Below are 17,451 nucleotides of genomic sequence, written 5' to 3'. Positions count from 1 at the left end.
GGAACTTTGAAAATTTACAATGCCGACCGAGAAAATTGACGACGTACCAGAGAAAAGAGTCGAGGAAAATGGTGCGTCGTTTTCACGAAAACCCTTTGTCAGTGAAACATTTTAACGAGCTTATAGCTCAATTATCGCGACAGGAGAAGGTCGAAAGATCGGCGAAGAAGAAGCTCGCTCTCCTTGGATGTTTGCCCGTTCCATTTCAATTAAATACTCGGCACAAGATCTGATCGAGGGGACTTGGAAGATCGCGGGAACACAATTCTTTCCCAACGCGTTTTCCTCCTAACTGTTGTACGCCGCGACACCGTTACGAGTCGAAAAGTTCACGCGCGTATGGAGAATCATGTTTCACGCTCTGTTCGTTCGTTCGATCGGCGCCAACTCGTCTTTTTGCCAGCTCGCCAAAGCGACCGTAAAACCGATCGCGTGTCGTTATTCTTCGAGGTGTAAGCTTCGTTGTTCCGGGAGCGGATTTTGCGGGGGTGATAGAGAATGGTAAACGGAGGGAAAAAAAAAAAGGTGACGACCAAGACAAAAGATTTGATTGTTCCGGCGGTGAAAAGCAACGAGGAACAAGAGGCAACCGGACGACAGACAAAGAGATGTATAGAATGGCTTTCGTCGTCGGTATTTATTTTAGTTCATCGATTTCCTGGCTATTGCGCGCGTGTATAGGTGTACGGCAAGGTAGCTCTGTATGCATGCAAAGTAATAGCCCTAGGCTGACGGACTAGCGCCTCTGCCACTTGGCGGCTGTACACTCGATCGCAAAAGTGCACCCTTACCCACCCTCTTCCCGCTACCCTCGTCTCAGCGAACCCTCGGCACCCCTCTCGCGACCGGCTTTGACGTTAATGGTCGATCGATCGGACGAGAGACAGGTGCGTGGTGATGGTGGTGGTGGCAAAAATAATCTTCGTATCGTGTTCTCGCACCCTTTTCGATGCCACTCCAAATTCATCCGTTCTACCTCACGCGTTAAATAAATTATCAGAATACTATTCAATCCTAACTTTGCTTTGTTAATCTTCTTAAGGCGGACGGGGGGTGAAGACAGGGTTGAAATTGAGAGGATTGGTATTTGACTGTTCAAAGTTTACGCGTTTGGTTTTCGCGGTTAAACACGTTGAACGACTTAAATCGTAGCGCGAAATAGGAACCTTGGCTGTTGAAAATGGAGTTCTCTTTACAAGCTCTTTCGGAGCTGGAATACCGCAACGGCGCAAGTGCCGGATAAGTATTCATTCACGTTCACTCGCACGCTCTAGTGTGTGTCTTTCCCATTAGACACCGACTCTTTCCCTCTTTCCTCCTCCTCAAACACTTCTCACCACCCCTATGAATTCTCTCCTCTAACTCAACTTCGTTTTAGTTAACCCCCTCGCGCTCCAATGATCCTATTGTTTCGTTATCGATTCGTCTATCTCCTATTTCGAAATCTAAGTCTCCGATAGAATGTAAGTTACTATCTTTAATAGAGGGACCCACGATGTATAATTTCACTTGAGAATGTTTTAATTGAAATACATTTTTCTTATTACACCAACTCGCTACTTTAATTACCCTCGTATTTTTATCCATGGGAGAGATCTCGTTTCATACGCAGTGGTAAAACTACTGATAATAAAAAAGTTTGTTAAATGAAATGTTGCTAATTCGTTATTTCAATGGCTGGCTAATTAACGCTCTCTGATTCTCGTGAAAGTTCCGCCAGTTCTGTCGTAGATTTTTCAAGCTTGCGTGCAGTTGCTCGATTACCAGAGTTTCATCGAGGCAAATGAATTTCACGTTTCGAAAGCTCGACAATTCTGTCTCTTTCATACGACGTAACGAGCCGCGACATAACGATAAGGGTTTCCAGATAACAAAGGACCATTTAAACAAAACCTTCGAGTGAATGGGAAAAAAGCAACGCGCGATAAAATTGACGGAAAAAGAAACAACCCCTCGATCGGAGATGAACCGAAAAGCACGATGAATCGCGATGATTGACAGCCTGCACGCAGAAACAATTGAATGAAAGGTTGGTTTGTTCTTTTTTGTTTGTCCATTTGTAACGAAACGGTACTTTGATTTTTCAAGCCAAAGGGAAGGGAAAATGATGGTTTCAATTGGAGCGTGAAGATACCTGAATATTTTCCAACCCCTACACAGTTTGGAAAAGACCTCGCGTGTTTCGACCGTTTGTACAATTTTAATTGAATACAATAGCAAGAAAATGATTAGAAATCGACCGGAGAAGAAACTAATGAAACTGCTTGAAAAGAGCGCGATAAGAATCGCGAGCGACGATTCATTTTTCTTCGCCAACTCGAGAGTTCCTATTGTTGCTATCGTTAGTCCCGTGAGGGCAAGATTTTCGACGATAAAGCGTCGAGCTGTCGCACGATAACGCGTGTCGAGTTTCCACCGACACGTGAAGAGAAAGAAGAAAAGTTAAAAACATTTCACGGGAACAAAGTTTAAAGTTCTTTTATCCAGGGAGAAATGTTGTCGATAAAAGTGGTTAAAAGAAATTCCACGGTTTACGTTGTCGCTGTGAATGTCGTAAAATAATCGTCATAAACGTAACTGCATATGGAATTGATTAACGTCGCGAATCGCGACAACGGGGAGTCGTAAAGTTACCGGCGCAACTTCCACTAATAAAGTTTCGTCGTCGAGTTTACTGTTTCCAGTTTCGTGCAACGCGTGCTGCGGAATAATTGCAAATATTTAACGCGACGAGAAGTATTCGAAAAGGTTAATAGAGAAGTGGGTGGAGTTAGGTAGACGGAAGTCCGTCGGTCAATTCGGTGCCTGAACTAGGATGCAAGCGCATTAAGGGTGACGGGAGGTCGGTACGATTACTCCTACTTTACATAAAGTGCCACTTACCACGACCACTGAATAGAGAATCTTGGCTTTCAAGTCGGGGGCGTCTTTCAATGGCTCCAAAGCGTCCAAGGCATCCAAGGTATGCAAATGCGCTTGCCCGTACAGCGCAGCGTATCTTTCGACCAGTCGTTTCGTGCTCGCCTCCTCGCAGCAAGTCGCATTCGAAAAATTCTCCTCGAACCTGTGAATCTCGCAGCTACCCTTCCTGACCACCGGTTCCGGCGTTGGACTGCAACTCTCATCCGTATGATAGCCGGCACTGCTGCTGGATTCCTCTTCGTAATCGTCCGCCAGATTCTCGGCCAGATGGAATACCTACGCGAAAATATTTCAAACACGCTGGACATTTCGAAATAGGAAAATTCAACGTCCTTTCGCGAAGCTAAGACGATGCTCGATTTCCGAGGGGATCGACGAATAGCCGAGTGAAAGCAGTGTTCCCAGGAGAATCGGAATAATTATTCGATTCGCGATAAGCCCCTCGAATTCGCCTTTACCACGAACTCGTTCAGCCACGTTTTTAATTAATAATTATATCGATGACCTGGTTCTTTTTTTCTTTTTTTCTCCATAGAATCGCGATACGTTTTCACGGGAAACGAGAAAAATCTTTCGCACGAGTCTCGCGATGAACGGCGGATTCATACTTTTCTTAAGAATCATCTCGACGACTATTGAATTCGATGGAACGAAACTGCACGGAATCTTCGGAACCTTCTTCCTGTTATCGCAAATCCAATTTGAAGGGAACTTCGAACCGAGTCGAACGTTCTTTCGAAGCGTTAAAAACTAGAGGAATTTCAAATAACCATCCGCGTTTTCCCATCGCCGTTCGATTCTCTTGAAATACGGAAAAATTTCCCGTCCGGCGTGGAAACGTCTCGTTACGTTCATCGGTTTAACGAAATGCTTAAAGCAAACATTTCAGTTGCGGCCGGGCGTTAATTAATCGCGCGAGAGATCCGAATCGAGCGTTATTATGATAGCTCGTAACTTGTGTATTAAAATTGAATTGAACAACTGGAATACCTGCAGGCGACCGTGTTAATGGGAATTGGTCGAAGCGTTCCATTAAATCGCTCGAATTAATGGTTTACAAAGACTCGGATGTTGCTGTCGGCAGCGATCTTTCCGGAAATTTCACGCCCTGTATTTTCGAGGGATTACATTAATTTACATGACTTTAGATAATTCGAGGTTGTTTCAATTTTGAAAAGGATTGATTATCCCCTGTGGTGGGTAGTTAACTTTTAATCGGTAAGAGGAATTTTTTCTGCGGCTAGGTGAACACGTATTACATTAGCAACAAGGACGGTCGCTGCAGGCAAACTCGCGTAATATAAGATCACGAAGGGGTCCTTAAGGGATATCACGTGAACGTGGAGAGTTTGCGCTTACGAATCCAGTTTCGTTCATCAAGCTGCTGAGCCACCGTCTCATGGGGATGCTATCAGTTACTTTGCAACTGTTTCACGTACCAGCCAAATATGTAACTACATCTGTTACGTTTTTACGTTAAACATCGTAATAAAGATATTACAGAGGCGAGAGTGTTCTTTTTGAAATATTTCACGAAGATTAAAAAATCGGTAAGAAACGAAAGTTTAATCTACCTGTAGATTATCTTGATCCATCAATTGCAGAGCCAGCTCGCAACCCCTGGAGAATTGTAAGAGGCTGGCAGCCAACGGTGGATTTTTCGTGTTTCCAGCTAGCGTGGATTTCCTCAAGGCCGTCCATTGTCTGAGCGCCTCCTTGTCCTGTTCGACCCTTCGTTTCAGCTCGGATAGCAAGCTTTCTAAGCCGCTCGGGTCACCAGCTTTCTCCAACGTGTTCAGTAGACTCTGATTATCGATCAGCCTCTGCTGAATCTCGCTGTACTTTAGCGAAAGTTGCCTCTGGTGCGAGGCAGCTTGTACACCTTGATCAGCTGGAAACGTACGACCATTACTTTCCTTCGACCGCGCGATATTTATTCGAGAAATCCTATGATTTCACTTATTCCGTGTGAACATGAACGCGGTAATAAACGAATCTATGATTTCACTAGTTCTAGAAAATTGTCACGTGTTTCTGATCGAAACTTCGTCATCGAATCGACGAAGCGTGATATTAAATTATTCTACGATTCGAATATCAAATTAATCACGAATCTCGATAAATTCCAAACCAACGACAATTATTCGTCAATTAGTTGGAAAGTGGAAATTACACTCGGTTGAGTACTGTCCTTAAATCGTTGGATTGCCATGTGAATTTCATTTATTCGAACAAATTGGAAATATGGGCGAAAGAAAATTCTGAATACGTTAGCCATTACCTTTGTGAGTTCTGGCGTGTTTCCCAAAGCTCTCGACTTTGTGCACTGCCAATTTGTATGCTTCGATTCTGTTCTCGAGCTCCTCTTTCATCGCGACCGGAAGAGGAAGCAAATTCGACCCGGTACCGTTCTCCGGATTGTTCACTTGGCAAGAAGGTACCAGCCCGTGTTTACCCAAACCCTCGACAGCTCTTTCCAAAGATCTTTTTCGCGTGACCAGGGTATTTCTCGCGTTCGGTGCCAATCTGGCCAGGGACACCAGCAGTTTGCTCCAGATCCTCAAACGGAAGTGGTCCTGGCTGGTCGAAATCAGATGCACCACCCTCCAGAGTACTTGTTCCACTCTCAAAATCTTTGCATCGTTCACGTTCAACTCGACCAGCCTCGAATAGAGAGCCTCTAAAAGAGACAAACTGTGCGGGAGGGTTTCGATCAACAGGTCCACCGGAATATCCGGTAGGGTCGCCTTCAGGGTGTACTGGGGTAGCTTCATGAGAAAACTGGCTGCCTCTCGGTACTGTCTTCCTTCGTACAGTCTCAGCAATCTGTGAACAAAAAAACCTTATGTTAAATGAAGTAACATTAAATCAAATTTGCCCTGATAATTTCACGAATTATTTTCCTTTCCTTATCTATAATGAAATTTGATTAATCGGTGGTATCGAAACACGTTAATCGCACAGTGGGTAATTAATGGGTTGATTACGAATGATTAGCCGGGATTTCTGGCAAGGTTCTCGTACCTTCTCAGAGCCATTCTAGGGTTCGAACCTTCGTCCTCGGGTAGACCGATTGGACTGACTTGAAATTGAGAACCTGGACCCCATACGAGTCTCTGAATGGGATTCCTGGGTCGTTCCGGTCTGATCCTCTCGCAGGAGTTTAGTCCAGCCGGTGGCACGGTTCGTCTGCTCATCTTGCTCTTCTCTACTACCAACTATCTCTACCCTTTTTTTTCCCTTTCACGTTTCACCTCCACTGGCAGTCTTAATTCCAGGAAAATTGTTCAATTCATTCGCGTTTTCTGATCGACCTTTTCTTCGACGCTGGTCTTGCTTCGTCTTCGGCCCTGACCTCACCCTGTTTTATCGTTTCCTATGCCCGACTCGTCTTCTACGTTTCTTTCGTTAATTTGGACCAAAGGGACCTTTCTTCTTTCCTTCGGGTTTTTGCCAATCTCTCAGATTGCAGATCCTTTACCGTCCCAAGATATCGAGGATATCGATGACGCGGCGAACGAAAGATTAATTTCTTTTCTAATCTTCTTAGAAAAGAATTAGCGAAGAGCGTAATCACGTTCTGCCACTTTCGCACTGGTTAAACAGCGACTATTCATTGAGAAAGGAACGAGTGACTCATTTCAACGAGGAGACCAGTCCACCGGTCGGTCTCTGCTTTCTTTTCTCACAATCTCGATCCTTCCCTCTTTCTCTCTTTCACGGTTTCCTCTAACGGTCGATGATCTGCCGGTACGAAATTCGGGCTGGCCTATAGCCCGCGGCTCGACCGGCCCACTTATCCTTAAACCCGTACGAAATAATTTAGGCAAAAACCTTCTACCAACGAAACCTTTCTCGTTCGCCACCTTCGCGTATCATCTATACCGAATTATCGTTGAACAACCTGCTCGCGTATTCTAATCCCGATATCTTCTGCCGTGAATCTTTTATCGGGAAACGTCTGAAGGCTGGTTTTAAAGTAAAAGCAGGATTTAAAATAAACAGCAAGAAGAGAATTCTTGGCGTTGCTGTAACGCGCTCTTAGACCGTGCGAAACTATTTCAAACGGAAGTCCGTGGGAGAATCAGATGTAAATCAGAGTCGTACAGAATTTTTCTTCCAGAAGAATATCGTTCAATTTCTGCACCGTTGCTTACCGAACAGACACTCCGCAAATCTATCGAGCGAAATATCCATCGACAAATATAATTTATTATACGGACCGCGGTGAGCCGTTTTGTAAATACATCGACACTTTACGAGGGTGCACAAAACGTAACAGTTTACTCGATTAAATCGACGCGAAACTTTCTGCGATTTCAATTACGATCACAATGGAACCGGAGCGAACTCGAGATTAATTCGATGACCAAGTTTTTCCTCACTGATCGAAACTTTTAGTAAGTGGACTTGCAAGAGCAAGAGTGACACTTGTAGTAGTCACACACTGGAGTCGGTGGAAAATGTCGCGAACGAGGATCCCGGGGAAACGAGCGAATTTTCGGCCGTGAAAGCCGGCTGATCCGTCATGTCTGCCAGACGAACGGACAACGAAATCCTTGCTAGTCTCTCGGAAGCTGCTCCTCTACCACGATGGAGGTGGAACACAGAGGGAAACGCGTGAGATTCATGCCCCCCTTGACGATGGCTTCTCTTTTCTCAAGCCACCAGTACATAGCCAATCTCTGTTTCTTTCTCACTGTACCTAGTACACTTGGATTTTCTACCTTTCCTGCAGTTGCTTCGGGAAAATTGGGAAAGATAGATTTATGAAAGTCAGAGATATAAAAATCCTTTGAAATATTGGATGCTCGTAATTTTTAACAGATCTTTTAGTCTTTCGCTGAAGATTCACCGTTTCGATAAGGAATTCTTTAGGGAAGGAGAATAAAGAAGCAGGACACGAGATAAGGGAAGGATGACGAGCACCATAAGGTACCAGGAGCTCGGGAAATGAAAATAATGAACGGCCGGGAAAACGAGGCTAACGTGATCCGACACTGCGACTGCACCGGCAAAAGGAAATCTTCTTACAAGAGACAAGGATAATAAACGAAGAAACAGCGGATAAAAGGAGCCCTGTACAAGGTACAAAGTCTTCGGGGGATATAATTACAAAATAAGAAGAATCGTGTTTCTTAAGATTAGAACGCGTCGAATGATTTTCTCGAAAGATGGTTTAGTTTATTAAACGAGCCTTGATTGTACGGATCGACGTCCATTAAATCGATGCAATTTCGCGTTAAACGAGAGGTGAGGAAGAAGGGGACGAAGGAGAAAGAAAAAATGAAGGCGAAGAGGAACCGGAGACGAGGATGACGACCTACTGTCCTGCATACCGAGTCTCGCTACCATCGCATCCAATGATACACGTGCTCCAGAGGAAAAACGATCAATCTACAGGTCGTTCCAAAGGAAATATACAAATTGTAAAAATTGTAGATTAATCCCGGCAAAGGGAATCGAAAGCTACTTTGACGGTTCAACTTGCAGAGCAGAATGTTTAAGTCTTGCACGAGAGCCAATTAAAAGTTACGCGTGTACAGATACGAATACGTACCCTTGGCAGGCATTATCTTCTAGCACGTGCAACTGTAACGTTAACGAGCGTAATAAGATTAGTGTAAGTTGTTCGGAGTAGCGTGTAGACAGGGTGGTTCGTGAAAATCCGCACAATCTCCTTAGGTACAAAGTTGCGAAGGATTTTCAGTTATTTTTATGTATTTCCTGGTCGGCTTTCATCTCTCTAGCCATCTCTTCCGCTGCAACTTTCATCCTCGTGCAATCATCTTTATTTCTATCGACACCTGACGCTTCCGTTGCGTCAAACGTCAGAGAAATTTCGAATATCCTGGAAAACGGAACTCTAAACCGATATAGTTATACCTGGTAATGTTCTATAATAAACAACACCGATTTCTCCTAATGGAACGGTAAAATATTAAATCGTTAATTGAACGCGAATTCGATGAATACGTGATAGACGGATAATTTGTTAATTACTTCATCTATACGAAAGGATTATATATTACACCTACGTACGATGAAACATTCGTTGTTTCGATTGTAAGCATTAAATGGAAATGCAAACGTTGACTGCGACGTAAATGTCTCGTGATTAATAGCTTAATTAGTTAGCGATTAGAGGGAACGTCTTTGCTCGTCGCGTCTAACGCGATAAATCAAGGGATTCGAAATGGGTTCGCCTTTACGAATCGGTCGAAAATTAATTTTCTCGTCGAGTACGATTGTGTTGGAAGCGAGTCGACGGAAGCGAGACTCTGGGAAAGCTGAGAATCTAAAGGAACTTTCTTACATCGACGCGCTATTATCCGTTTGATTAATTAAAATATTTTTCACTTCTTTTCAGATCGAAATTTTTTTTTTTTGAAATCCCAGTATAAATTGAACCCGAGGACCCGTCGTTTCGTGTTTCAAAAAGCCTTTCTCTTCATCGATGTTTTATAGATCCCACGGGACGTCTCCGCGAAAGTCGCTTTAAAAGCGATCACGTAACGAGATTGCGTTCGAAACTTAGAAGCTTCCTTTCGGTCTGGATATAAATCATTTCTCGAATCATCTTCCAACTTGTTCTAAATTATTCCTGATACCAGTTTACAGTTGGCTATAATTCTTGCTCCTCGCATTAATCTTCCAATTCTCTTTCTCTAATTAAACGAGTATTGTTTCGTAAAAGCATATTTAAACGTCGCTAATGTTCTTTATACGTTATCCGGGTTATTCGATGGTTAACGAAGCGTAGGAAACCGCGAACAAGATCGTTTCGATTACAGTAAAACCTGGATAAATGCAACGAAAGAATGCTTGGATAAGTGCAACATCGCTATCCCCTCCACTTGGGGGGATTCCCCTAGACGAGAAAACCGTGTAATATGATCCGACCGTAATATCGGTGTGACTAATACTAATTGAACGATAAAACTTTTTTATTTTTAACTTTTTCTTAATGAAACTTTTACTAACGCATTTGTGAGATTTTTCTGATTAAAAAGACACCAAACATGATATAATTTGAATTATATTTATAAACAATAGTAATAGAATAAACAACATAGAATTGACACCACGACTGAATATAAATGATGTCGGCTGAATACAAAACATGTGTACGGACGCAGAATCAACACCTCGCTTGGATAAATGCAACATTAAATGCCCAGAATCGCCACCTTGCCTGGATAAATGAAACCTTTGAAACCAGAGCCGACACCGCGACTGGTTTTGATTTCGATCTCTGTTGCTTTTCGCCAACCTTTAATATCAATTTTAGCAAGTAATTATAATTGAAACTATATCGTGTTTGGTACCATTTTAATCAGAAAAATTTCACCAATGCGTTAGTAAAAGTTTCAATAAAAAAAAGTCAAAAATAAAAAAGTTTTATAGTTGAATTAGTATTAGTCACACCGATACCTTTCGGCTCTTTCCTTTCATCATCAAACCTCTCTCTTTCCTCCACTGTCTGTCCCTTTCTACGTTCACGTTTGACTGGTCGTCGCGTGTAACCCGAGATTCGACACCTCGCTTGGATAAATGCAACCACTGGGTCCCAATCTTGGTTGCAATTATCCAGGTTTTACTGTATCTGGCAGCTTTCGAATCCGGTTGGATTCGCGAAAAATTCATAAAACGTGCTCCAGAAGGCAAGTTCTAAGTGCCGGCAGTTTCTCGCGTCTACGAAACTTTTCTGATTCACCTTTCCCCGCGACCCAAGTCGATAATTCACAGACGGAGATAGAGGAAAAAATTCTGCTGCCAGGGGGTGTCTGAGGACGTTTGGAATATTACTCAGAGGCAGGGGTTCGCGAAATCGAATTACTCCTCCTAAATCTTGGAAGCGCCGAAAGTTTGGCAAGTTTCTCTGAACGTTCCTCGCGAAGTTGGCAATAAAAATTCTGATGTGTTTACGAAATAAACGCACGACAGATTTGAAAACCTTCTTTTACCCGCGGCTTCGACGAATGAAGTTAGTCCTGACAGAGATGGAAGGGAAATTTTCCTTTTTTCCCTCACAATCAGTTTCGTTTGGTCGAGTGGCAAAGCCGTAAGGCTCGACGGAATATTCATTCGGTCTTTATCTTTCGTCTCGACTGTCTTCAAACTTTGCCCTCCACCCTTTATTTCCCCCTCCTTTAAGTTTCCCAACGTCATTAGTGGCCGTGTTTGTATACAGCGAACCTTTCGTTCAACCTAGCGCTTATCTTCGCGAAATTACCACCGCCTCCTCTATCCTTTCGCCTTTAATCTGTTTGCCCTGCAATCATTAGCCCTTCATCCGAACCTACGGTTCCGAGCTTTCGGCAGGGTAGCGAGGGTGCTTTTGAAAGAGTAGAAACGATTCTACCGATAAACATAACGACGCTTTTCAACGAACATTCCCAGACGATTCGTCTCGTCTCTAGGATAAATCTGATCTCGTAAACGAAGCCGGTTTCGCGTTATCTCGTTTGCGAAATTTCAACGTCTTCGCTCGAACGATTGGGAAATTATGAAAGTTCGAAAAGGATTACGAAGGTAATAAAATTCCAGAACAAGAAAATTTAAGGAGCTTTCGTAGACTGTTTCTCGCGAGTTCGATCAGCTGGAAACTGTAAAAAAGGAAAATGGAAAAACGAAAGACTCGGCGAGATATAAAGTGGCGGCGATGCTTAAGGGGTGAAGCAAAACACTGTCGAGTGGCAACGAGGGTGTAAGAAGAACAGAAAGACGTTAAGAGAAAGGGGTGTTTTTTTTCATTGAAAAACGAACAGCAGTTCCTGTAAACTAGTCGTTACACAGAGAGAAAGGAGGCAACGAGGGGGTGGAACGATCGGATTAATGGAATCTCTTGGGTCGAAGAGACCGAAACCTCTCTTAATTTCAGCTTACCTTCGAGCTCGAGTCGAGACGAGCTGTTTCGCCATCTTCCAACGGCAACCTTCAAAGATCGGCCAGGAGAAAAAAAACTAGCGAGAAAAGCGAGTTACCGCGAGACGAAAGAGACAAAGGAAACGAGAGGGTTGGAAACCTTACCATTGAAACGGAAACGGTACGGTTATGTAATTTGTTTATTCCAACGTTGAATAGAAACATGCTGCGTTTAAGGTAAACGAAACAGAATTATTCCTCGGGAAACGTCAACGAAATAACGTGGTTGCAAAGCGGACGCGAAACATTTATTCAACCAGAACTCCAACCGCGTACTCCTGTTTTCATTTTATTGTAAATGGAAAACTGAAAGAGTCGAAGGTAATTGTAACCGGTCGACAACGCACCGGTTAAACGGTTAGGTTGAAAAAAAATTCCTCCGGCAAGCTCTTTCCGTGCAATTCCACCCCCGCTGATGGCTGAATGGGGAGAAACGTTCGATACGAAGGGGATTGAAAAACGAAGTGGTTGAAAGATGGAAGAATTCGATGGGATTTCTTTTTAATTATCCGCCGTGGCAGTCACGTAAACTGTTTCGTTATAACGAGAAGCGGCGGCGTTTCGCGAGGATCGTTGCCTCCTTTTACACTTCGGCAATGAGGATGCTCGTTAGGGGAAAAGAGCGAGAAAAGAAGCAAAGAGAATTTAACGAGCCTCTCATCGGGTGTATCTAACGAACTTGCTTGAAACGCTTGTCCCGTACCGTCGTTGTCTTTTCTCTCTGTTAAAACCCCTCAACCTTTCTTTCCTCTTGCTTAATCCTTTCGGTTTTACGAACGAACGTTCACCCATTACGTGACAATCTTGCCAATATAAAATTAAAGAAACGGACTTTAATCGATTCGCTTTTCGGGGGTAAAAAATTGGTGGACAAAGATGGTTGTTGGCGGATAACTGTCGCGATGCGGTTGCCGCGTTTCAAGAGCTATTAGCTGATCGATACGTTTATCGGGAGGTTAGCCGAAGTGTCTAGCTCGCGGTTGCCGTCGCTTGGAATGCCGTGTTAAAAGCGACTGAAGCACGGCTAGAGGGGGTGGTAAAAAGGGGGCGAAGGGTGCAAAGGAGCAGCGGTAGTCTCTGCCCTCTCACCTCACAGCCGACTAGTTTTTCGTTAGCTCGTCGTCCCGTGAAATCCGTCACACCCTAGCAGTCTCTAGTCAACGAGGCCTCTCCTCTCCATCCCTCCTTCTTCCTTCTACACCCTCTCTTTCCTCGTACACACGCGATTCCATCCTTCTGTACCTTTATACAGGGTGCCTTACAAATCGCTTCTCTCCTTTCCTCCACTTTTTCCCGATCACATTTGGTATCAATCGGTATTCTCCGTACGCTTATCGGTTATTCGCCAATGTCAGCGGGGGACACCCGAGCCTTGTAGTTGGTATCCGAAGAAATTTCAAGGGACGACACTCGATCGAGATACCAGGGAAGCCCGTGGTGTCGTGTTTTGCTTGTTCTCGCAGTTCGAACAACGATAACGACAGATTAATGGGTCGGCAAGCGACGTCGATGCCGAAGGGGTTGCGGGGTGGAGGAATTTTTGCGGGTTATGGGTCGACCTGTACGGAAGGTAAGGGAAGGCGAGCTCGTCCCTCGGACACAAGCGACGGGGCGGCCATGTGTAGCCTCGTATATCGGGTGTATGCTTTGACAAGCACACCGTTCCAACCAGTCATTCACCGACCGCAAACGTTCTCGATTGGTCGTGCTCGGCGACCGAACAACTTGATTCAGAACGAGGTTAGCCACGCGCCGCTTGAACGCCAACACCGGCTAAATCTTCGATGGATCGGCTTTCCTCTCCACCCGATCCCACGCATGCTCCTCGACGCGGTGAATGGAACGAATTCTCTTCGCTTCGACCGGGGGGAAAAATCGTGATCGTATGCGAGCCGCGTGAAAAATTGCCGGACGCGATGCAATCTAAATTTTCCATGCACTCTCGGGATACTCTAACGATAGCTGTCGTGTCCGGCAAATAGCAATCTTCGATTATTCTTACATCTCTAGCGGGTCTTTGATTTCTATTTAAATTCTAAGAAACCTTTCTCTAGCTACGATTACACCGATTCCTTGATTGGTGAAATTTGAAAGGAAAGTAACTCGGTAAGGGTAGGTTAGTTCGTTTTGTTGCCGATCGATAAAGATAAGGTGTCAGAGCTTGGAAAGCGACGTGCCATAAAAAAAGGAGCCGAGCTATTGTTGTCGCGTTAAAATAAACACGATTCACTTGCAAGCCTGTACGCCCGACCGATTTCGTTACGTCAGGAATACCTGTACGCGTCGCTGGAGAACGCTCGACCCATCGTGCAGGAGGTGGTATCGCAAGGCTGGTACTGGTAAAAAATTTATTTCGTACTTTGGGTAGACTACTTGGACGAAATAACAGGAGAAGTAAGAGATTTTACTCGATAAACGAAAGAAGCGATTTCGAAGCCTCGTAAAATAAACATACAAGAAGAGGCTGAGATTTTTTCCAGGCCGAAGGTACGTAATTTTGACGAGCGTACGCAGACGCTATCAAAATTCGGATCGAAAGGGAATTAACCTGTAAAAGCTGACTAATAACGAAAAGCCTGTTGGATGGTGGCGGCGATCTTAATATGCAAATCTTCTTGAAGCCCATTGCATATGTCGCAAGGTGACACGCATGCATCTGCATCTATAAAAGGCACGGATCGTGGTAGTCGCGGATGCAGGCGACTAGAAATTGTTTAACGAGTTGGTGCCGGGTAAACACGAAGAAAGCCTCTCTCGTTGCATCCACGACAGGGATGCTCGACCCCTTCCCTCCCCTCCCTCTATTTACCTGTATCCTATTATGTCGCGAGAAAAGTGTTGGTAAACAGCGGAGCGTGTACGTGGGGCTATGGTGGAGGAATGGCGTTGCTAGTAGTGGTGGTGGTGGTTGGTGGTGGTGGGTTAGACCCTATCGATCACCAAGGCCTCGTCCACGACACATAAGCCCCTGCCTGCCTACCAGCCCTCCTGCCCTGGCGCAACCTATTTCTGCAGCTTTAAAACCAGACCTAGGGGAAGAGTCGCGTTCAACCACCGATCTCTTCTACCCTCGCAACAGACAATCTACCGGCAATGTTTTTTTATTTTTTTTTTTTTTGACAAATAATATCTCCTTCTAGGTTGACAAATTTAACGAAAAGAATTCGTTAAATTGTAACAATGGAACTGACTCGAAGATTTCAACAAGTGTTTCGAAGGTCTCGATAGCTTTTCTTCCACGATTCATTTCGATGATGTAAAGTGTCGTGTCTCACCTTTGAAGAAATTTGTAAGCGAAGGGTGAAATGGACGTCGGTGGGTAAGAGCGACGAGTCGTCCAAGACCATCGATCAACAGGAAGCGACTGGTCGGTTTAGTGTGTTTGCTTGGGTTATCGGTAACGCGAGTGTAAAGCAAAATCGTTCTTTTTTCGCACGAGTCGCTGAACTGACATCCAATAACGTTTCTGCTCTCTTTTATAACGCGTTCAGTTATAGTATCTCAATGTCAGCTGTCCTATAGGTAGCTCGAAGGAGGTTTCAGGTTACCGATCGTGAATAGTAGCGAGCTTGAAATATTGAAAATATTCTTTTACACTGTTTGTTAGAATAAAGCCGTTTCAATTTTTTCATCTTACAGACAATCGACATAGTTGGAGCGAGCTAGGCTGACATATTGGAGCGAAGCGATTGATTGATAATTGATAATTAAAAATTGATTAGTTGACTAGTTTTTGAGTTAAAAAATCCCTATCAGTCGTTTAATAGCCGAGCTACGCTCCAATTATTATGCAATTTACGATTCCTCAAGGTTTACATCGCTTATTAAAATTTAACTCGTCTAAAGAATCGTAAATTCGAGTACTTTCTTCGTGTTTTTTTTCGTGGTTCTTTAGGGTGATCGATAAAGGCGAGAGGAGAACTCGAACAGCACGGTAGAAAAAAGTTGGAATTAGCCACTAAAGAAGAAGCGAATTTTCCATAACTCTACCGGATTCACCTTTAGCCGCGGCTTAATTACTCGGTGTACGCGTTTATTACCTTTTATATCACGCTGTATTAATCGTAATTGGAAGTTACGACCGGTCGGTACCTACTTTAATCATCTTTTATTTCCGTTCTCGAGTTATCGGTAAAGTTAGCAGAATCTTTGCCGAATTCAAAGACGTTCGATCGAAACGGAGAGGAGGATACGAGGAAATATGAAAATTTACAATTTTCAAGGATGTTTGATGTCGAAAGGTAAAGAACCTCCAGACGATTCCCTTCGCTCCGTTAAACCGCGAAAAGTCCCATCCAGACGAGTCGCGCAAATATTTATGGAACCTTTGAAAGCTCGACGAGTCGACGGAATCGACGACAAGTTAATTTCCAACTGTGCCACGCGTACCACCAGAAAGTAAATATCATAAACATTGGATATACATATAACGAATCGTCGTGGCACCAAGCAATTTCTCGCTTCGCTGGCTTCAGAAAATGTTTTAGAAATTCTAATTCTAACGCTCGTCGATCCTCGCGACCGAGCGTAATTTGTTTAAGCGACTGCTAATCACGCGATTGTTTGCGAAACACGAAAACAGGGAATCGTTCAACAATCGTCGACGTTTTTCACTCGATTCCAACGATAGGCGTGAAGGACGAAAGTGTATCAACGAGATTCGAATTGCAAAGAGTGTTCGATTCAATTCCACTTTCAAATAAACTTTAAACCGTTTCGAAACGATGATAATTTTACAAACGAGCATGGTACATTTTCGGATCCAATGTAAACGAGCTTCTCCCCAGGGAGCGGAACAACTGACCCGGTAAAAAATCAAAAAAAAAAAAAAATCTATCCTGATTACCATAAAAATGGACCTATCAAAATTCGCCGTTGTTTTCAACGGTGATTCGATTCCGACAGGTCGACCAGAAGAAAATTGCTTTACGGATCCGATGTAGACTTGAAACTTTTTGCCAATCGGATTGCCATCGCGCACCCTCTATTTTAACCTCGTTATTTCATCCTCTGCGATCAACGAACAGATATTTTTCTAACAATATCCGATTCGTCGATGTATTAATGCGTCAAGTACGATTCAAGCGCGACTAAATAAAACTACGATTATCGGTTTTATCGAAATTCCTGGCAGTGGTATTAAAAGCGTTGCTCCTCTCTACCAAATATTTGGTAAACCTTTCAATTTATTTTCTATTTCAATTTCACCGACGCAGTTTGAAGGATTCGCACACGGAATACCAATAGCACGCGATGCGATGTTTGTTTTAAGAAACTAAAATATCAGAAAATAATTTCGTGCAATTTCATTTCCATCCTACAAAATGTTTACCTACAAAAATTTAAATATAAATTAATAACTTTATTCTAACGAAGACAGTACAAAGCATGAAAATTTTAATTAATTCTTTTTACAATTCTTTTTACTTTCGTCTGCAGATGAAAGATAATGAAAACGTCTGTGGATAATAATAGAATCTATGGAAAAAAGGATACAACGCGTTCGATTCATTGAAGTTATTTCACGATCGATAAGTAATAAGAGGAAAGAGTAGAGGAAAATGATATTCCAAATGAATTTCTTCGCAGCTCGTTCGCATT

General features: G+C 43.5%; 1 protein-coding gene across 3 annotated transcripts in view; it reads right to left on the bottom strand.

Annotated features, from left to right (window-relative positions):
• The window catches only part of LOC117610413 (uncharacterized), a 56,978-nt gene that overhangs the window by 2,031 nt on the left and 37,496 nt on the right, over positions 1 to 17,451 (bottom strand). For 2 of the 3 annotated variants that reach the window (XM_076690761.1, XM_076690759.1), the window contains exons 3-5: positions 5,204 to 5,748; positions 4,497 to 4,813; positions 2,884 to 3,198 (exon numbers count right to left, since the gene is read on the bottom strand). In XM_076690761.1, coding sequence (XP_076546876.1) covers positions 2,884 to 3,198; positions 4,497 to 4,813; positions 5,204 to 5,696 — 1,125 coding nt within the window. In that variant the 5' untranslated portion in view covers positions 5,697 to 5,748. Of the gene's footprint in view, positions 1 to 2,883; positions 3,199 to 4,496; positions 4,814 to 5,203; positions 5,749 to 5,946; positions 7,252 to 17,451 lie in introns of those variants that run through there. The other variant, XM_034337767.2, reaches the window with a different exon arrangement.

This window comes from Osmia lignaria, chromosome 11, assembly GCF_051020975.1.
Source record: "Osmia lignaria lignaria isolate PbOS001 chromosome 11, iyOsmLign1, whole genome shotgun sequence".
Taxonomy (NCBI): Eukaryota; Metazoa; Arthropoda; class Insecta; order Hymenoptera; family Megachilidae; genus Osmia; species Osmia lignaria.
Note: the sequence above shows the minus strand (reverse complement) of the source record. Positions and strands in the feature narration are given on the sequence as shown.